This window comes from Ovis aries, chromosome 25 (genome assembly GCF_016772045.2).
Source record: "Ovis aries strain OAR_USU_Benz2616 breed Rambouillet chromosome 25, ARS-UI_Ramb_v3.0, whole genome shotgun sequence".
NCBI classification, from domain to species: domain Eukaryota; kingdom Metazoa; phylum Chordata; class Mammalia; order Artiodactyla; family Bovidae; genus Ovis; species Ovis aries.
The window spans coordinates 40970881-40993037 of NC_056078.1; the positions used below are offsets into that span (position 1 = coordinate 40970881).

Consider the following 22157-nt stretch of genomic DNA (forward strand, 5'->3'; position numbering starts at 1 on the left):
AGTGCAGGGCTGTGTTCCATCTCTGTTGTTTTGCCTCAGGCCAAACTGTCAAGCCTCCAGCAGAGATTCCTGGACACTCACAGGCAAGTCTGTTCAGTCTCCCACTGACCTCCAAAGTCAAATTCCCTGGGGGCTCTCAGTCCCTTTGCTCAATCCCCAGGTTGGGAAATCTGTTGTGGGTCCTAGAACTTTCTTAACAGCGTGAGAATTTCTTTGGTCTAATTGTTCTGCAGTTTGTGGGTTGTCTGGGGCTAATGGTGACCTCCTACAGAGGGCTTATGCCACACGCTGGGTGACCCAGGTCTGCTGCAGCCAGAGACCTTGTCCCCACAGCAGGTCACTGCTGACCTGTGTCTCCACAGGAGGCACTCACACACTCAGAGTCAGGCCTGGCTCAGTCTCTGTGGGGCTTCTGGGTCCTGGTGTGCACAAGGTTTTGTTTGAGCCCTCTGAGAGTCTCTGGTGGGTATGGGGTTTGAGTCTAAACACAATGTTGGCCCTCCTACTGTCTTGTTGGAGCGTCTCCTTTGCTCTTGGATGTGGGATATCTTTTTTTAGTAGGAACCAACATTCTCCTGTGAATGGTTGTTGAGCAGCGAGTTGCAATTTTGCAGTTCTTGCAGGAGAAGATGAGTGCAACTCGCCTCCGTGGGCAGGTCAACCTGAGTGCTCCTTCTAGGGGGTCCCAAGACCTCTAGTCTCACATTTCACTCGTGGCACAAACAGCAATGGTTGCTGCTGTGTTTCGGTACTCAGCCTAGAGTGGGCAGTGCTGAGCCTGCAGCCCTGGCTCAAGCGGAGCCCAGATTATCCAGAGTCCTGTAAGCTGCAGGTAAGTGACAGAGAGGAGGGCAGAGAATGCTGTGGAAACAGACGGCAGAGCAAGGGCTCAGGTCTTGTCTGGTCTCCCGTGTTGGGAGGCTGCTCTGAGGAAGCGATGCTTCACTGATGAATGGTTGCAGTTAACCCCAGAAAGGGACTAAGAGTAGGGTAGCAGACAGGCAGAATGGAGGTAAGAGATGCCCCTGGCGTGGTGCTGTGTCCAGGCTGTGTGTGAGTGCACAGGGCTAACTGCCAGCTAGAACGAGGGAGGGACACTGGGAAGATGTGGTCTGTTCAGGTAGAGAACAGGCTTCAGAGCCACGAGGAAAAGTAGCAGCTGGGGCTGGGAATGCAGAGCAGCCTCGCAGGCTATGGAATGGGTTTCCGCTTAGCCTGAGCACTCGGAGGCAGCATGGATGCCCGAAGGGCATGCCCAAAGAAGAACAGCACGATGGGACCCAGGTTCCAGAACCTGCAGCTGTGTGGATCCAGTTGCGGGGAGCGGGAGGGAGCGCGGGAAACCAGGGACATGAGGAGGAGGGGAGATGGGCTGCAGACAGACAGGGGAGAGATGGAAACAGTGACAGGATATGGGATGGGTGTGAGGAACGGACACGGCTCACAGTGCAGGGAGTTAGAGGCCAAGAGGTCAAGGACCAAGAGGCCCTTGTGTCGGATGGGTCACCCTGTAGATACTGACGTTTCCCAGGATGGATTTTGGGCTGCCAGGAAATGTCAGCCAGGTGCCCAAGCTTGCAGTGAACGAGGAGTAGAGGATGGCCGTGGGGAGAAGGGCGGAGGATGGCAGAGTGGAATGGCTGGGCTCTTCCGTGGGTCCCTGACAGCACGCGGGGCCCTGACACTAAGGCCACCTGGGCCCTGGCAGAGGGGCTGGGACTGGCCCACTGGCACAGATGCAGCCACAGCTGAGTCTGCTGGTCACCACAGAAAGCTGCACATTTGGCGGAAGGCCGGTGGGTGGGACAAGGGCATGCTGGGCTTAGGGCAGGTTCTCCCTCACATCTGCCCCCCTCCATTACTCCAGGTTTTGAAGAAATATCTCCAGTCTTCAGAAAGAGGAAACAGCTCTCACCATTGACAATGTGATAGAAGGGGCCGCATAATGGGTACGAAATGCCGAGGTAAAAGATCCCAGGAGAAACAAAAGTCACTATTGTGTTTTTTTCCATGACTCTCTTAATATGTTTTGAAACTGATTTTTAAATTGGGCTAGTAAACAAACGTAATCTCTGAGCGCCATCTCCTGGAACCATTTACCACATCACACCAGCCTCCCGTCATCCCGGCCTCAGCAAGGCTCTGCACCACTGCCTGAAGCTGCAAGACAGGAAGGCTCCTGGGGGGCAGGCAATGCCTATTAGCCCCCTGTGCCTTCTGTCCCCAGGTGAGGCTGCTGCTGGTTTAGGGCCAGCCTGTTTCTGCGTCAGCCCCCAGCTCTGCCCTACGCAGGGGGGCCGCTTCTAGCATCCCCCTCCCTTTATGGCCTCCTGCCTGCATGATGACCACTTCCTGTGACTGGCTATCTGCTCTTTGAGCCAGAGTTTGCTTCATCTTGGTCTTCTAGCCTCTAGAACTACAATAAAATAGATTTCAGTTGTTTCAGCCGCTCAGTCTGTGGTGCTTTATTACTGCACGCCAAACAAACGAATACAATGGCTTTGCTGTTAACTGAATCCAGACTGCACCCCTACCTCTGTTTCTTGAACATAAGGGACTCCCTTCTCTATCTCTACTGCCCAAGTCAAGACCTGTTCTCCGACCACGAATCAAACTCACGTCCCCTGCGTTGGGAAACCACTGGACTACAGGCAAGTCCTTCAGGAGCTTCAGTCTTTTTTTCCCTTTAGATTTTTTTTTTTTTTTTTAATGTGGACCATGTTTTAAAGTCCTTATTGAACTTGTTGCAATCTTGTTTCTGTTTTATGTTTTGGTTCTTTGGCTGGAAGACATATGGGATCTTAGCTCTCCAACCAGGGATGTTACCTGAACCTCTGCATTTGGAAGGCGAAGTGTGAACCACTGGACCTCCAAGGATGTCCCAGGAGCTTCAGTCTTGACACAGGATGGAAAAGAGGTTGACTTTGGCCACTTTCTCCCGCACTGAAAGCAAGCAGGCAAACTGCAAAGCCTGGCTAGGAACGCGAAAAGAAGAGCGCACAGAAAGAGAACAGGACATTGAGTGGACTCGCGGGCAGCCAGCACAGTGTAGCGGCCCTGGCCGGGTAGAGCGCCTGTCCGACAGCCCGACCTCCTCTGTCTGCATCCTGGGTGCACGAGGCGCTCTGGGGCACAGAAAGAGGATGGGAGGCCTGCTGTTAAGGCCATAGCCTTGCCAGGGATGCACGCTCCCTCACGGGTGCTTGCGCTTCTACTTGGGTGTTTGTGGAGGAGGTCGTGGCTGGCCCTGGTCTGGTCTGGGGAGGCTCCCAGCTTCCAGAAGCTCAAGGCTTTGGTCCAAGCCTGGAGGTCCATCTGAGTCTACAGGGGTTGCTTTACACGAAACCAAGGGACATTCAGAAAATGTGCCTATTTGGACTTTACTGGTGGTCCAGTGATTTAGACTCTGTGCTCCTAATGCAGGGGGTATGAGTTTAACCCTTGGTTGGGGAACCATATGCCATGCAGTGTGGCCAAAATAAAGTAAAATGAAACTTAATTAAAAAAAGAGAAAGTGTGCGTTTTTGTTGTCCTAGTCTAAAATAAGGGAGAAGCATTGCCCAGTATATTTCTCTGGGTATAGGTCTCAGCTTGAGACAGCTCAGATATGAGGCCACTTTTCTAAAAATATCCTGCTTGCCCCCAGGACTCAGGCAGGAGGGGCACCTGGGACAAAAGGCTGCCCGTCTACAAGTCAGGTATCAGGTAAGGGCTGCACCTCCATTCTTCTTCACTAGGGTGAGGCACCTCTGGTTGATGTGAAACCAAAAATATCCAATGAGATAGAATGAGGAAAGGTAGGGGGGCAAAGAGGGCCCAGGGAGAGATGCCAAGGAAACTCCCGTTTTCTACTGCCTCTTATTACCATGCACAGAAGGAAGCGTGGCCAGGGTTGGTGGGTGTGGGTGGTAAGGTGTGGGCTCATGCCCCTCCCAGATCTCCCCTGATCTAATGATCCAAAGTCATGACCACCTCCTTCTTCTGTTCATGGGTGAGGCAGGAGTGATGGGCTAAAAATGAGAAGGCTCTCAACATCCACTATTAAACAGACATGCTGATTTCAGCCAGGGTCACATTGGGCTCTTTATTAAATTACAGATACATTTCTCTGTGTAGAGTCACAGAGTCTCAGAGATGGGCATGTATTTTATTAGTTATACACAAACACATAGATATAATATAGGAGCACAAAGCCAGTTTCAGAAATGTGTCCCTGACACTCTCAGGCCAGGACAATGCTCTCACCCCTTACAAACAATCCAAAATATTCCCCTTCTAAGGAAGAGATAAAATCTCTCTACAGGATTTCACATTATTTAAATCTCCTTTCTGTCTAATAAAATTTCACACACTTGGTATCATGAGTACATTTTCTTTTCTTTTTTTTTTTTAACCTATAGTTGTCATACGGATATTCAACTAAAAGGCACAAATATAACATTCAAGGAGATGGGAGTGAGGGTGGAAAGTATTTAACGTACTATCGATACGGATTAGAGACAGCTAGCTGTCGTACCTCCGGGATACTCCTTCTGAAGTGCTTCCGTACTCCCGTGGGGTGTGTGCATGGCCTTGGAACATCATACAGACAGCCTGGGTGGTGGGGAGGACGCTGAGTGCTAAAACATCTCTGTCGGGAGCACCGTTACTTCTGTTTGGCAGATGTCGAATAACGGAATTGAACTTCTCTAGGGAAATGGAGAGACTTCACACTCACACACATGTCCTCTAAAATTTCCTTGGGCCTAGGGCTTTCCTTGTAGCTCAGCTGATAAAGAATCTGCCTGCAGTGCGGGAGGCCTGGGTTTGATCCCTGGGTTGGGAAGATTCCCCTGGAGAAGGGAACGGATCCCCACTCCAGTGTTCTGGCATGGAGAATTTCATGGACTGTATAGGCCAGGGGGTCACAAAGAGTCGGACACGACTGAGAGACTTTCATTATTCAGGGACCTCTGACTTAGGGACAGAGGATGAGATGGCTAGATGACATCACCAACTCAATGGACATGAGTTTGAGAATGCTCCAGGAGCACTGGTGATGGACACAGCCTGGCATGCTGCGGTCCGTGGGATCACAAAGAGTCGGACACGGCTGAGTGACTGAACTGAACTGGAATGAGGGACCTGTTGATTTATCCGGGAAGAAAAGGTGCACTTCCAGCTGGTGAACTGTAGAGGGCCTCATCTCTTTCTGAGACATGACTGGAACGTAAGCAACCAAAAGATGGAAACCAGGAGCAAGGAGTGAAGAAGACGAGAAATTCAAGTAGTCCTCTCTGTGCCAGATTAGGGAATGAGACACAGGATTGTATTCATATTTTAAAGATCTTTTGGGTTTTGTTCAAATAGCAGAATTTGACTAAAACCCCATCCCAGACCTTGGTGACAGATGATCAGGTTTTGGGGACTGGGACTCATGTGTAATCCTCAGGACATCGGGGTGCTGTGTCCTCGCAGGACCAGTATAGATACTGCTCATACAGTGGAGCAGTGCTCACCTGGTAGCAAACTCGGATTCGCAACAGATTCCAACGCATTATGACCGTAAACCAAGACTCAATATATATGTCTAATTCAGCAAGCAAAGGGCTCTTAATAATCTTGGGGTTTTGGTGCTTTGGAGCTTGGGCTACGGGGGCTGGAGTGACAAAGTGGCTCTGTTGGCTGTCCGGGTAGGGGTCGAGATGAACGGCTGCATTCTGGAGGGGGGCCTGGAGCACGTGGATGGGGAGTGCTGGAACCGTGAGCAGCAGTTGTTGATGGTGAAGCACTCCCGGCTGGGCTGAATGCAGGCCTTAGGGCTGCAGTGCAGTGGCCCACAGTGCGGCCTCATTAGGGCAAAGTTGACGCACTTTCCCTGTGGGCGACAAAACAGAGAGATTACTAGAAGCCGCTGGAACTGGGAGCAGAAGGCTGCAGTTTCCCTGGGGCCTGCCGAGCGCCTTCTCTGACTCAGGTCCACCCTTCTCCTGCTGCCCAGAGTCCCCTGATTACCCTGCTGGGCCTGTCTGGGCCTGTCGGTCCCTATAGGTGCTCCTTATGCAGTACAGACTTCAGGCTTTGGTGGGCCTGCCATTCAATGCGAAATGTTACCCTGAGCACCTGTGAGGCTCAACCTTGGGACCCACTGCGCCCAGACTCTGTCCTGAGCCACACACGTCTCCAGCTGCCCATCTATTCTCACCTTCCTCTGCCAACAGCAGGATTCTGTTCCTCCCCGCCCTAGGATTGCATCCCAAATTCCTGAACTAAACAGGAATCTTACAATCACCTTAGAATCATTTAGGTCAAGTTCCCTAAAAACATTCATTGCAATTTTCACTAAAGCAGCATTAAGCCCATAAATTTTGGGGGAAAAGTTGGCATTGTGGTCTAGGTTTCTGCATTTGCAAGTCTTCTGTCATAGCGAAAGAGTAAAGTTCTGTGGTTTCCGTACATTATAGGTCAGCACACATTGTCACACACGTGTGGGTATGTTCTTTTATTGCTACTCTGAATAGATTGGGATCTTCTATCTTTATTTCTAAGCTCCCGTATTTCTATTTACTCTAGAACATGAACAGATCATTCCAGACCTAGCATCTTCTGCCTCTGGGCTCCCTTTCACTTTCTCACAGCCAGACTGCAGGGCACCTCTCCCCTAGCCACAGCCTGTCACTGAGCTGCAGGGGCAGGGATGTGCATGTGGGTTGAGGGAGAGGAGTGAGGGGCTCCAAACAGTGGTGGAGGCCCCCGGGTCTGTTGTGTGATCATAAGGGGGTGAGGGAGGCGACTGGGGGCTGAGGGGAGTGTCCTTCTCCTCTGGTTTTCTATTAATGAAGAGATCTAAGCTGGTGACCAATCACTTCCTATATTAACTCAGCTGCTCCACAGTGAAGGAATGTTTCTTGAAGCAATTGGCAAACGGTTGGTGGAACCTTAATCTCCAGGGCTTTGGAGCTTTGGCTCCATTTCTGGATTTCCTGTGCATCACAGAGGGAAGTGTGTGTGTGCGTGCACGTGTGTGTGTGAGTGTGTGAGAGAGAGGAGTTGGGAGGGGAGGAGGGCTGCTGAGCATGGGGCAGCAGGCTGCCAACCCTGTCCCAAAGCTATGATCCGAGACTTTCATAAAGGTCACAGTCTTGAACAACTTTCACGTTGGGACTTCCTGGAGGGCAGAAGTGCTGGCCCAGCTCTATCACACATGTGTTTTGATGCTCCCTCTGTGAGTGGCGTTAGAACATAGGAACTCAGGAACTGCTTGGCCATGAATGCATCCGACAGCCTCTCTGTAGCTCTAATCATTCCCAGGACAACTGTTTCCAGTATATATTTATGTGTTCATATTTAGAGGCGGTTTGCAAGCAATATAGTGTGAAAATAAGAAATTAACATTCACAGTTGTTTACACGTCTAACACGCTGCACAGAGGAAGGAAGTCCTTTCTAGTTCTTTCCCACTCACTGTGACAGCAGCTTACAGGAGCTGTGGCCTGGACTTGAAAGTGAGTCTGCCTAGGGTCGTTAACACCCTTGCTGCACCCTTACACAACCTTGTCATGTTAAGCCCATCACAAAGCATCAGAACCTTGGTTTCTTTAGCTTCAAAATGCAGAGCAGTGATCACCTGGCTGAACAGAGAGGCAGCCAAGCATGGGTGAGGTCTGGGCCTTGGGCTGTGGATACTGGCCTCATGGCTGTGCAGCTGGGTAGGTGTACAGGGGGTCAGCTTCCTCCCTGGTAGAGTGTTGGGAGGATGAAAAGACAGCTTGTATGAAGTACTCACTGGCAATCCCTACTCTGCATAAATGGCCGCTGTTGTGGGAATGAGTGAGACCCTTGTGTAAAAGGTCTTGAGTGAGTCACACTCTCTGTAGACAGTTATGTCACTGCCGGCATCACATTCAGTGAGAGTGGAAGGTTTCCTATTTTCACTCGATTTTGCTGACGTGTCTAGCAGAACTGATTTCCATGAACTGAATGGGCTGACCTGGGAAAGTCAGGGAACAAAGAGGATCAGGACCTCCAGTGTGGGTTTGACTCAAGACTAAGAAAGTGGACTGAGCCTTGCTGCATCATCCCGTTGTGTGTGTAGGAAAGACGGTCTGGGAGGGACCATTATCAGATTTCCTCTGGGGATTAGAAGGCAGTGGGGCAGGGAAACATGGTCATTTCACAGAAGGTTACAATAAACAAGAATGATTGCTTCTGTTACCAAAAGGCTGAGTGTTTTGGTAAAGTGAACCTTGGAGGATTTTCCCCATTGTATTGTGCTGAAGGCAGTCATATCTAAATCACCGAAACAAGCAGCTGGCAGAGGTTTTAGAAGGCGGCAGCTCCTACAAGGTCATCCCCAGACTCCACGGTTCTCTGAGCATGCTCACATACACAGGCCTGACTGCATTTCCAGTCCAGATCGAGGAGTTTGGAAACAACCTCCCTATGGCTCAGGAACTGGATGGAGGAGAGAGAGGCTGCACGTTTGCGCTGCTGGGAACTGACTCCCCTGAGGCTTGTTTTTCAGCACAGCCTGGTGAAGAGGGCCTGGGCGAGGTTCTGTCTGAACAGAGCTCCTGGGACGGGGTACAGGGCACAGGGGATGGTCAGCAGTGAGAGGACAAAAGGCTTATGTCTGTCCTTGGAAGGACATCTGGTTGATGCTCCTAATCCCCTGCCCGGGCTGAGCTAGGGCAGGCTGAGACCCCCCAAGTGCAAACTTGACATGTTCCCACTGAGGTATGCCCTTTCCCCCAGCTCCAGAACTCCTCTCGCTGAGGGGACCTATGGTTCAGGTAGGAAAAACATGAGGCCACTCCTGCATAACATGTCCCTGAATAGGGTGTCTCCTGTTATACATTCAGGGTGGGGATTGGGAGCTGACACCGGCCTGCAGAGACGGTAGGCTCCCAGTTGACACTCCATCACTTAGGCTATGATTCACTCTAAGGCCTGGGACCAGAACACAGAAGGCTTCAAGAAAGGAATCAGGACTCCTGCACCCACCAGAATACTGGAAGTGTCCACAGATATCCTTAACACTCAAGCCCTAGGACTATGGTTGGGAGGGATAAGGTCAAATGGGAGGGGGGCAGAGGAATGGGAGGGGTCACGTCCACCAGGCACAGTCACGGGCTCCCAGCCCCTCTCAGGATGAGCAGGTTGGTTTCAGCCAGCTCGGGCTGCTGCCGCTTACTCTCTGGGTGGCCTTGGCAGCTTCCCTGATCTCTCAGGCCTCCGTTTTGCCTCCAGGAAGCACACAGATCACTGTGAACCCAGAGAGACTAACGGGCAGGCTGGAGAGCTGGTGTTGCAGGGGCCGAGCAGAGCCCTGGGGGATACGAGCTCCCTAACCCATCGCTCTGCCATCCCAGCACAAGCTCCACAGAGCAGCCCTGGGCCTGTGACCGCTTCAGAGCCCTGAGCTCTGGGCAGGAAGGCTGTGTCTGGGGTCTCCCATCTGGGTCTTATCTCTGTCTTGCTCTGTCCTTCCTGCTCCTGACTGAGCATCTCTGCGTGGCTGTCTCTACTGAACGAGGCATAATGCTGGCATGGGGCTCTTGTGAGCATAATGAGGCTGTGGTTCCGGGGAGAGGTTCCAGGAGAATCAGGTGGAGAATGGGGCTTCCCGGCAAGTAAACCTGGGACTGAGAGCCGTAGGAACGCTGGCACTCTGGCACCAGATAATGTCTCTGCTGGGTGTGAGCAGTGCCTCAGATGTGTCAGTATCAGTGTCCAGAGGCTTTCTGGCCTGACTACAGTTTCCAAACGCCCAAGCGCCCAGTCTCCAAGAGCCTGTGTGATTCAGGGAAGGTGACTGATGCAGCCCTCATTAAAGGCTCGGGGTCCGCAACGTCCTCCAGGCCCCTGGTCTGGTCTGTGGAAAGGGTCTGAGTTTGGAACGGCCAGGCAAATGATTTCCAGGCAAACCATTGCCCTCCTTGGGCCCCAGGGAGCTGGGTAGGGCAACCTCTGGTGGTCTGTGGGTAAGCACCATGAGATCATGAGTACTGACCCCAAATGGGGTTCAAAGAGAAGGATAGAGCCAGGCTCAGAATTCAAGTCAGTGCTCCTCCCAGCCTTTGTGACTTAGTCAAGTCACTCAGCCTCTCTGTGGGATAATAGTAGTATCTACCTGTAATTATTGGGAGGATTAAAGCAATGAAGACATGTAAAGTTTTTAGCTGAGCAACTGACCCACAGAAAGAGCACAGTAGAATTACCCAGCATTATTGTTACATTCCAAGGATGACAGCTGGAACGATTTGGCTTCTCCCCATTGTCACAGGCAATGACACAGGGGGTCGTCTTTGCTACCTGCTAAATGCAGTCAGTGTTGGCCCGACAACATTGGGGAGGGGGTGTCACCATGTCCCACCATTGCTGGCACTTGAGTGACCAGTTCAGGAAAATCTCATGGGTGGGGTGCAGCTAGCAGTCGCCCAGGGGAGGGGGAATTGTGGAGAGGGACGATTGATGGGAGGCAAATAGGCCTCTCCAGACCTTTTTACTTAGGATTGGCAGTTCTAGTCATAGTTCTGAGAAGAAAGGTCCTGACATCCTTGCGATGAGGACACAGAGGAAACTCATGTGTGCCGTGTGGAGAATCGTCTGGAGGCGCATGAGCTCCAGGTCTGCACTTCTTGGACATTTTTCCTGGCAGATACCCAGACAGGACAGGGTTCTCTGACCGACAGTCTCAGGGGCCAATGATGAAGGGCAAAACCAAGACCCCAACCCATGGAGCAACCCGGGGAGCATCCCTGTGCCCTGCTTACCATGTCTCTGGTTGGGCACCACATTACTGACATCTGATTGCAGCGCTGAACAAATTCACACAAGCTATCCAGTTTTCCCTGAAAAGCAGATGTGTTTGTGAGGACGCTACAGGCCTAGATGCTGCCTCTAGAGGGACAGTGTCTCCTCTCACTTGAAATTGCCTGTCAGGGATCCATCCCCACCAATTCCCTGAAACAACACTGAACTGCCCTTTGGGGGCCCCAACAACATCCAGAGCTTGGGCCCATCCCAAGGGGGAAATGCTGGCAGTGATGGGAACATGAGCCCTTGTACTTTCGGCTTCCCCTGAGCAACTAGGTTTGGGGTGCTTTTGGCTTTTCTCTAGCAGCAAGGGAACATAGTCTGGTGCCCACAGCTCGTTTCTGCTCAAGCCATGCCTACTGGAGCCAGACTTGGGCATGAACCAGCTGTCCTCACCCCCTGCTCCCCAGCCGTGGACTCAGTACTCCTTCCCGAGGGCCCTTCTCACCTCCATTCGTTTCATTCCCCCTCCTTGGCACCCACAAGGGACAATCACTGTGGGGCACGGCATTTGGCACGTCTCCTCCGGCTCCTAGGGAGAGAAAACACCATGTTCTTGTCTGGCAGCTCCTGGGTGCAGACACATGACGTCTGTTGCCCTGGCACCTGTCAAGTGTCAGCCATTCAGCAAATGTTTGTGGGAGAATCAAGGACAGATGAGCAGCTCCCGGCACAGGAAGAGAGTGGCCTCTATGTGAAAACACACCAGCTCCATTTGGCTTACAAAGACACCTCCTCTCCAAAGATCAGCAAACTTCACCCTGTCCCCTTGGCTCCCAGAGGCGCCCCCGCAGGAGAGGCTGGGTGAGAGGCTGCACCATGTGAAGGCGGCTGTCAGGGGTGCAGCAGCAGCAGGGGACAGGGCTGCACTCACCCGCCTCGGGCAGAGGCAGCCCCCAGGCCCCACTGCAGCCGGTGCTATGCCAGCCCTGCAGAGGCCCTGTTTGCCGCTGTATCTCAGACCCAGACCCCCCATCTTGGGACACGGTGCTCCTGCTCTAACTGCCTCTTATGGGCCCTGTTTTGGGTCCCCACTCTGGTGGGTCAGCCACAGCCTCCCCACCTGACTTTGGCACCTGTGCTCAGCTTGACTCACCTCTCTCACAGCTCGATGCCAGATAAGACTCTCTCCTCCCTCCTCAGCCCCCCAGAGGCCAACCCCACCAAGGCCCTCACCCTGAAATGAGCCAGGGATGAAGAACAAGGAAACGGAGGCCCAACAGGCAGCCGAGCTCAGGGAGGGGGTCCAGGTCCCTGAAACCTGAGGATCCTTTTCCAAAAACTCACCTGGGTGCTGAAAGGACCATCCTACAAACAGTCCTTTGGGAACTGACAAAAAGCCCATTGATTCCAGGAAGGATCATAGCTGTTCCTGAGACAGGCTACGCCACGTGCTGACCCAGTGCTAAGGGCCCTGGATCAGACTATGCTGGGGGCTGGGGAGTGGTGTTCTCTGGGCGACATTTTGCGAGTCTGCTTCTCCGTCAGCATCCCTGCCTTCCCTCTGTCACCCTCTCTTTCTACCAGTTCTCTCTGCCCAGATAGGTGAGAGCTGCAAGGGTGGGGGAGGACATCTCCCCAAGTACCTCTGGGGGCCTCTCTGTGTAGGGCATTGTGTGCAATGGGCATGCTCTCAACATCAGGACCACTCACCCTCTCTGGATTCAGCACTGGCGGTGGCTCCTTGACGGTCTGCAATGGAAGTGATCAAGATGGAAGTTGTCAAGCTTAGTGCCCGTAAAGCTTATCTCTGCTGAACTGACGCATTCTGGGGTAAGACCTTGCAGCGTGAATTGGCTTCCCTCAAGTTTCACACCCCAGCCTGGGTGTCACAGCTCCCTCCTTAATGACTTTTCACCTCCATCCATCTTTTCCTGCTTACCTGGTACTCACAACAAGGGACAGTCACTGTGGTTAAAATCATGGGTTCAAAGGCATGTGGAGGGCTCTGGCTCAGCTACGCAGATAGAAGCGGATGCTGCTCAATAGCAGTAGGGAGGCAGAAAATGGGTTTTGGGGTGTCTGCTGTCTGTAGGTCTATAACCAACAGGTTCCCCCTCTCTGGGCCTCAGGCTTCTCAGTTATCAAAGGGGAATCAAGGCCTCCATGTATGGTTAAGTGGGAGACAGACCAAGGTTCCTGGTCCCTGGTAGAGGCTGCACATGGGAGTTTTCATCAGCAGCCCTGACGGCGTATGGAGACAAGAGAGCACTCCCCACACCCCTCCCAGCTCCCCTCTCCCACCCCCTGCAGCCCTCCCTGCCTCCCAGCCCTCGGGGATGACTGTCCACCTCCCTCTCCCCATGCTTTCTCTCCTCACTTCTTGCCCTTTGCAGAAACCTGACCCGCTGGCTTCCAGGCTGCTTTGCTCATGCTTTCTCAGCTCTGCTTTCCCTCTTCTTCACCCAGCGCTGTCCTGTGCCCTTGCAAACCTGGCTGGCCAGTCCCTCTCCCTCCCCTCCGTCCCCAGGGCCAGTCTCTACTCTTTTCATTATCAGGGCACCTGCCACACCCTCTGAAGGTGACATTTACCTTCAATGCCCCCCAGGGGCCTACACCAGAGCAGCCACTAGACAATGAGCTCTTATGGGCAAAGGTGGCGGGTACTTCATTCCTGCCCCTCTGTGTCCCGCATAGGGTCCTGCACATCCCGGTGACTTTGTGTGACTGATGAAGGAGTGACTAGGGTACCAGAGATGGGCAGGGATCCATGCTGCTTCCAAAGGCACAGCCGCCTCTGAGGTTAGCCCTCCCCAGGCCAGCATCCTTCTCCCTTTGGGCCATCAGTGCCCAGGCAGGCCCCTCTTCTTCCCCCAGCAGCAGAGACTCCTGGGGCTTTGATCTACCTGAGTCTTTCTGCTGTAAGGCAGTGTGGTTCTCAGGGGATCTGGGGTCTCTTCTTTTCAGGGGCCAGGCAACCCATAGGCCCCCTCTATGTGAAGGTGGAAGCATGAGGCAGGTAGCCCCCTAGAGGCCCCGACTGTCTACGCCCAGGAGGGGAGGACGGAGTCTGTGCCTTGTTGGAGCTGATGGGAACCTGCCCACAGGCAGGATCTGAAGTGGGCCCATGCTCGGTCCCTCAGGGCTTGGTGAGGGCTGGACACAGGCTGTGTAGGCAGGGCTCACTCACCCTCCTGTGGCATAGCCACCAGATGCAGCAGAACATCAGGGACAATAAGAGCAGGGCTGGGATGAGTGCGAAGAGGTAGAGAGGGTTGACATAGGGGATGACTTGCGCGGGCGGCGCGGGCGGCGCGGGCGGCGCGGGTGGCGCGGGCGGTGTGGGCGGGGCAGGCGGTGCGGGCGGCGCGGGCGGCCCGGGCGGCGGCGCGGGTGGCGTCTCTGGAGGCGGCTGGACAGCTGCTGAGGGAGCTGGTGGGGTAGTCGTATCTTTAACTGGCCCCCCTGCCTACAGAAAAAACACATGGCGGAGTCCTGGCATGGACCAGGCGCCTACCACTTGGATCCCACCCCAGTCCTCCCTTACCCCTTTCTGCTTGTTTGTCCCACTTGAGGAAACAGATTCTAGGAGATCACAGCTGGTACCCTGTGGAGCCCCGGGCCACAGATCCCACTGCTGGCCCTGCTCAGCGGCTCTCTCCAGAGACCTGCTAAGGAAGTCCAGTCCTCCAAGGAGTGATGGCACAGCCCTCACTGCCTGCATTGGCTGAGAGTATGGGGTATGGTGAGGATCACAGCTGTGACACCCAGATGGGAGAGAGGTGGGGGTGCGAGAGCAGAGGCAGGGCACCCTGAACACCTATCCATAGCCTCACTTCCCTGCTTCCTGGCTCTGCAGCCTCAGGCAAAGCTAGCTGGGTATGACCACAGCTGTTGCACCCTCCAGACCATGTGCCTGGAACCCAGATTCGGAGGGCTTGGGGGTCCCAGAGGTCCTGGGCTCTGTTCTCCTACTACACAGGGCCCCAACCTCTCCCACTCACCCCAGTTGGAATCCAGGATGGAGCCTTGAGGTCCCCACCACAAGGCCCAGCCCAGGGAAGGTGGCAAGGTAGGTCCAGGCTGGGCAGAGCCTCAGCATCATCTCTGGAGTCTGCTTATTTGTCCCTTCCATGTGCCTTCAATGACACTTGGTTCACAGAGAGAGCAAAGGTTTGCAAGGCTTGGACGATAAGGCATACCCCAGGTGCTCTTTTTAGTAGCACTATGGCACTGCCCAAGCCTAATGGGAGTTCAGCACACAGATGTAGGGTTAAGGGCTCTCAGCTACCTGCGAGATGATGCTTAAGGCACATCGGGCTATCTACTGGACCTGCCCGGGGTGCTGTTCCCTTCACTTGCCTCCTCAGGGTTCAGGGTGTCAGGACAGCCTTGGCTGCCAGAGCCTTACCCTGGTACTCGCACAGTCCTTGCTGGTGAGGCTAACATCATTGTTGATGAAGCTGATACCATTGTTCAGGCTAATTTCCAGGGAGAAAGCCCTAAAGCACAGATAGGGTAGACAGTGGCAACCAGGTCAGACAGACATAGTTCTTATACTTGGCTCAAACTGTAGCTCATAATCTCCTCCCTGTAATGACTTTGAACATCAGGCATTCAGGGATATCAGAGAGCAGACAGCATGGGTAAGGAGAGTTCACCCCAAAGTATTACGAGGTCATCTTCTGCAGTGAAGTCTGACGAGGCAGTGAGGATCCCTGAATGAAGTCAGATGTCCTCGTGGCCATGAGCTAAGTGACCAGGGATGGTGGTATGGTGTCACCATTCCAACTCCTCTGTCAGTACAGTATGGGAGTTTAGCTCCAAAAGGCTGCCCAGAGCAAAGGTACCACCCATCCCCGGGCACAGCATCTCCTGCATCCTGCTCTCCTCAGCAGAGCCTGGGTGGCAGCAGATCACTGAGCGCCTCAAGGGACTGTCAGCCAGGGCAGGTGCGGAGGATGCATGCAGTCCCCCTGGAAACATTACTGTGTTGCCCCAGTAGAGGTGGATTCTCAAATTCTTTACACCTCATGGTGGCAGAATTGGGCACTTACTCATCTGGACTCTCTATCTTTATTCCTGGGCATATCACACTGGTATCTTTCACAGAGCTGGCTTTTTCATCTGAAACACAATCGCATGAGAAGAATGTCAACGGACTCATCCATTCATCCACCCACCCCTCCCCTTCTGCCTGCCCTTGGCAAGCGGAGCCACCACTCTCTGGCAGAAGCAGCTTCTCTTCTCTGCCTTTTCCTGACACCTACCATGCGCCAGACACTGTTCAGGCCTTGGGCTCTGGTGTTTAATGGGAACAAGGCAGGCAGAAGTCTTGCTCTCAAAGGCCTGACATTTGTGGGACTGGAGAGGGAGTCAGACAATAAAGTAACAAACAACGGACGAAATGAATGCCAGAGTGGAAAGCGCCATGACGTCAAAACCAAGGGGAGGGGTAGGGAAGGGAAGGCAAGGGGCTGCTGCAAAGACGCAGCACAGCCAAAACTAAATAAATGAAGTGGTAATCAAACTGAAGGTTTCCCTTTGCATTCCTGATTTGTTAATGTTTTTATAGCCTCCTTTTAACTTAGGGACTCTTTTTTTTTTTTTTAATGAACTGATGAAGAAGAACGATTCATGAAGAGTATGTCTCATGAAGAAGCATCTCTGTGACTCTCAATACTTTCTCCAATTCCACTTCAGCTAGATTTGAGATGTTACAGGCGCTTGTCTATGTTGGGATCAAGGGTAATGTTTTATTCTTTACTGTTTCGTATTTTCCTGTTTTCTACCATGTAGCATTGTTATAATTAACAATTTCTAATGTATTTTTATTGTTTTTATTTTTTTGCCACAGGTCAGGGCTCTTCCCTAAAGAATGGTTCATTTCCACGTGGAAAACTTTTTGGACCTAACTCAACCGTCAGATTAGCTATGAGCTTCAGACAGTGCGGGTCCTTCATTGGGACTGCAGATAAAAGCTAACTGCCCAGTATGGTTAGGGGAGAGCATTTGCATCTGAAGGACAGGATGGTTGGGATTACTGTGAGCAATTTATTCTCCATAGGCTGTTCACAGTCCTGAACAGGGAGAGGGGGTGACGGCAGGCACTCCACATACCGAGAGCGCAGAAAAGCGTGGCTGATTGTAAAGCAGGTTTCAGCCCAATAGTAACTGGTTAGCTAAATACTCGCCACATCTAGACAACTTTTTGAAGCATAGAAACTTTACATACTAGTGACAGGCAATGTAAAACTTAAAGAAACCTTGGTTCATTTTTTTTTTCTTTTTTACATTTCTTTATATTTTCTAAACTTTTGTCTTATGTTTTAATCAGAGGCAAACATAATTGAAAGGAAGCAAGTCAATCCTCATCAGTGCATCAGGGCTCCCGGCAGTAAACAGCGTGGTGCAGCCACTTCTTATCAGCCTCGACTCTATGCAATGAGGTGGTCAGTGGAGGAGCCCAGGACTGCAGGATGGGCTGTCCTGTGGGAGAACCTGGTCCTGGTCCATCCCAGAGAGGTGGTGTCCACAAAGGAAAGCAATACAGCCACGGACCACAGAGGAACATCTGAATGCACTTCCTGAAAGATAGGTTGTGTCCCACCTTCCTCGAGAAAGGTCATCTCAGCGAGGTGGAAGGCCCAGAGGAGGCAATTACAAGAACCAGCTTGTGACCTTGGGCACGCTCTTGAATTGACCCTGACTCTGGTTTCAGATCTATACAAGGGAATAACAATAGGCGTATTCTGAGAATTAATTGGGATAGTGCATGTAAGACCTTGAGCACATTAGCCAATGTGCTCAATAAATAGTTCTCCATGCAAATACTTTACTGATGTGGCTCAGACGGTAAAGCGTCTGCCTACAATGCAGGAGACCCGGGTTCGATCCTTGGGTCGGGAAGTTCCCCTGGAGAAGGAAATGGCAGCCCACCCCAGTGCTCTTTCCTGGAAAATCCCATGGACGGAGGAGCCCGGTAGGCTACAGCCCATGGGGTCACAAAGTCATGGACACGACTGAGCGACTTCATAGTCACTCCCAAGAAACTACAAACCATGGGAAATCTAACTCCCTGAGACCATCTACATAGTCTGTGGTGTGAGCAGTTAGCAATGGGAGAACCCTGCCTATCCCATGCACCCGTGGAAGAAGGAGAGATGGCCCGGAAGTGCTGAGGGAGAGAACTTGCTCTGGGTTTACCAGATGGCCCTGGAATGAGAAGTCATCGAGCATAATGTATCTAATCAATGTATCAGTGGGAGAATTTGGAGACCTGGGGAGGAAGAGGAAGTCTAATTGTCCCCAGGCACTCTCGGGGGGAGATGAGACCCTCTTCAGTGATGAGGGCATATCTGCTGCCCCATCTGTGTGCTTCCTCAGGCCACTTGCCCATCGTGGAAGAACACCTAGTGCCTAAATATTTCCAAATAGTAGCTTATGTACACAATAGGGCTTAGCTGCACACCTACCATGCGAACGGCCCCATTGTATAGTACAGATAATAGAGACTGAGAACAGAACACTCATTAGGTCAAGATCGCACATGTAAAGTGGGCCTGAGCCAGAATTCCAGGGTCCAGGCCTGGCGATTGGCATCTGCTCTCAATACCACCCTCCTGGGAGAGCTCAGTGCACCTGGCCCAGATTCAGGGCCCTGGGGGTGCCATCACTTCCCACCAGAAGAGATGTGAGATTCAAGTACTTGTCTCTCAAGGGAAGTGAGGGCCAAGGAAAGTGCGGGGGCAGTGCAGCCGTGAGGGCAGACCCAGCATCTCAAGCCCAGCCTCTGCAAGGGCAAGCTCTGGGCCAAGACGGTCTTGATGTGCTGGAGTTGATACCTTCCAGGCTGGGATGAAGGGCAAGGTGGCCAGTCTTACCAGCCAGGTTGCTCCTTCCATTGTCTATGCTGCCTTCATCCTTACAGTGTCTGCAGTGAATGGTCAGCAAAGGCTTTGACGGCTTAGCTGGCTAAGGGGATGCAGTGTGGTGTGGGAAGCGTGTCACTTGGTGGCGCCGAGGGGCTACTTACCGATTAGCTTGTCTTTGAATTTAAATCTACAAATAACTTCATCCTCATTCTTTGCATTATTAAAACCTTTCCCAGAAATCGTCAATTCATATTCATCTGCAAGGGCGACACCCAAAGGTCTGTTATTAGGAGAGTGCTGACTTCCTTCTGATCTTACAGTTATGACAGGCCACACTATAACTGAATTCCCAGGGATTCCAATAAGCAAGCAGCTATGTCTGAACCAATATATGGGCACACACTGGGTCTTACCTGGCATCACAAAGGGTAAAGCTGAGGTGCCTGGGCCTTGAGCACTTGTGGGCCTCTCACTGCTGCCTTTGGTTCATCAAGCTCCTTCAAGGCACCCTGTCTGCTACCCTCCATGGGGCAAACCCAGCCACAGGTTTCTGACTTTGAAGTCCCAAGGTCTTCCCTAAGAGGTGCAGGCAGTGTTCCTTACCAGGCCTTCCCTTACATTAATAACCCAGAAACAAGATAATGCAGGCTGAAGACATTCCTGACCCTTGTCTGAGCTGAGCACCCAAGACTAAGTGCTTGTGGGCCTTTCTCACACTCAGGGGTCTGTTCCTCCTCACTGCGATTCTCTATGCCAGTGGCAGGCTGGATATCCCAGGTACAGGGCCAGGAGCTGGGTAAAGCAGGGCCAAGAAAGGAGACGAGGACCCTGCACAGGAGAATCCCCCATGGAGGGTGGAACCCTGTCTTAGCTGTGGTTCTGAATTCTGCAATGACTGCTCTTCACCTCCCTCTTCCTGCCGCTTCTTGTACCTCACACAATGCCCCCAGGGATTCAGCAAGCATTTCCTTCTGTTAGGGTGGGAGACTGATTTGCTAAGGTGTAGTTCTGGGCCATCGGAGAAGGCAGTGGCAACCCAATTCAGTCCTCTTGCCTGGAAAATCCCATGGACGGAGGAGTCTGGTAGGCTGCAGTCCATGGGGTTGCGAAGAGACTGAGCGACTTCACTTTCACTTTTCACTTTCATGCATTGGAGAAGGAAATGGCAACCCACTCCAGTGTTCTTGCCTGGAGAATCCCAGGGACAGGGGAGCTTGGTGGGCTGCTGTCTATGGGGTCACACAGAGTCGGATACAACTGACGTGACTCAGCAGCAGCAGCAGTTCTGGGCCATAGCCCTAGCCAGGCTGCTAGGTCCCCACTGGTGCTTCCTGGCAACTGAAATACTAACGGATCCAGAGAAGGCAGCCAGTGGGCCTGGCTCCTGGGGAGTGGACCAGGATAAATGCAGGTCTTCCAGCTACAAGCCCAAGGTCAATAGCCTCCACCCCTGTTCTCCTAGTTAAGATCATTAATTGCCCAAGATCAGTTAGCTTGAGGAATAATCCTCAGAAATGTCAGCACAGCTTTGGACCTGACAGTCCTGATTCCCCCTCCTTCAAGTCTTCCCATAGTCCCTATCAGATCAAGGTGAAGTTTGCAAACTCTCTGTTTTGAGGAAATTAGATTCCTGGGCTGTGGGCTGAAGCCGTGCTGCTGACATGTTTTTATAGGCTTTCAAGTATTTTCAAGAAAATGGGAGTCCATGTTTAAAATCTGAACATTTTCTCTACTAATCCAGAGTCCTAGAATTCTTGGAAAATGGGAACATTTGGCACGTGTGGGTTTGTATTTCTGCATGTCAACCACTGACTGGGCCAGAGCCCACTGCCCTCTCAGAAAGGGAAGCTCTCCAGTGGCCAAGTGCTTGCCCCTAACACTATTGACCATCATCCTTGGCTTGGCCTTGGTCCACGCCTCTTTCTCTTGGTACTTGCCTGGTCTAAGAGGGTACCTGAGGCATCGACCTGTCCTTGGAAGAGCTTTAGCAACACGGAAGCATGGAGAGAGCACTGAAGCTTTGATAAAGTGCAGGGAAGGTGAACTGATTGCCTTGTGCTAAGAAATTAGTGCTTTCGTGGCCCATTCAGGGCAACCTTGAAGTCCGTTAACGACATCCCCTCCCATGCCCAGTAGCCGACAAACCAATGCTGCTTCTGAACCCAGATCTGCCAGGTTGCTCCCTCACCGTTCACGCTTCCTAAGAGCCCTGCCTATCATGACATAAGGATCTGTATTTGCCCAGGAAGAAGCAGCTGGAACTGTGTCCTGCAAACACGCCTTTACCAGCACAACTTGGTCCAGCCTGAGCAAGGTGACTGGGCCTTAATCTCATGGAAGTATATTTCATAATTCATATTCCAGGATTATTTATTGCAAAGAATGGTTTCCTTGCAAAGCAGAACCATAAACCAATGAAACATATTTTAAGTAAAGATATAAGCAGAGAAGAGAAACTTAAGCTATTGAATATGGGGAAATCAGGCCCCAGATGAGGCCAAGAAAAAGCCAGTAGAAGCTTTTCTGCCATAAACAAAGAGCCAAAAGGAATCAGAAATGAGCAAATAAGTGCCATGCCAAAGCTTACAACTCCTGTGTTCATCCAAATGTTGTTTCCCACTAATGAGCACCTACTATACACGGACCTTTATACTTTCTCCCTAAAATCTCCCAACAGCCCCATGAACTTAGGCATGAGCTAGGCAAGATTTACTACTCAATTTTACACAGAGGGAAACTGTGACTTGGGGCAGGTCACTTCCTTCGACCCAAGGCAGGTACAGGGATCTGACCTCAAGTGCCCAATTCAGGACACACATCACGTCTGCGCCTGTCTTAATTCCAAACATCCATCACTCTGCTCTCTGGGGACACGCCCTTTCTGACCTGAGTCTTTGGCTTACAGGGCTCTGAGTTGAAACCAGAAAGCCCCCATTGGGGACCTGGTGGTCTCAGCCGCATGGTGGAGATTGGGCCCAGCCTCCTCCATGTGGGTGACTGGAGGGAGGGCAGCAGCGGAGGGCAGGGCTGGACGACAGCCCAGAGCACAGACCACACTGGCTCCCTCAGGAGCAGTGTGAGCTGCCCGCTGCCTGGGCGCCTTCCTTCCTCCTCGGGCCTCCTGCTGCCTCCAGCCCCGCTCAGGTGCTGCTTCGCCTCTGCAGTGGAGCCCTTCTCTCCCAGGCAGTGCTGCTCTCAAAGGGGGGGCTGCTGAACTCTGGCAAGTCTCCAAGGTGGAAGGCAGGGTGGTGGTTTCAATATTTCAGTAAGAGAGACTTCCGGGTAAAGGACTTTTGCTTTGCCCAGAAAGCTGTCCCTCTTGCTTTCCAAATTCCTCTCCTCATACCCCAATTCCTCCAACAGCATCAGCCACAGGAAGGAAATAAAGTCACAGGAAGGACTGAAACTGGCTTCCAGGGCTGTATTTCCTGCACATCCCACACGGGTCCACTGCCTACAAGCCCTCAGGCTCTGGAAGAGGGACTGAGTCTCTCTGGAGCAGAGAACTTACTCTCTGGAAGAAAAGCTGTACATCAAGTGGTCTGGG

The 22157-nt window shown here is 52.2% G+C and overlaps 1 protein-coding gene across 1 annotated transcript in view; it reads right to left on the reverse strand.

Annotated features, from left to right (window-relative positions):
• Positions 1-5629: 5629 nt before the first annotated feature.
• Positions 5630-22157, reverse strand: part of ANTXRL (ANTXR like) — a 44270-nt gene continuing 27742 nt past the window's right edge. The window contains exons 8-13 of the mRNA XM_042240948.1: positions 18772-18867; positions 15794-15863; positions 15148-15238; positions 13927-14205; positions 12450-12488; positions 5630-5857 (exon numbers count right to left, since the gene is read on the reverse strand). Of these exons, the coding sequence (XP_042096882.1) occupies positions 5630-5857; positions 12450-12488; positions 13927-14205; positions 15148-15238; positions 15794-15863; positions 18772-18867 (803 nt within the window). The remainder of the gene's footprint in view (positions 5858-12449; positions 12489-13926; positions 14206-15147; positions 15239-15793; positions 15864-18771; positions 18868-22157) is intronic.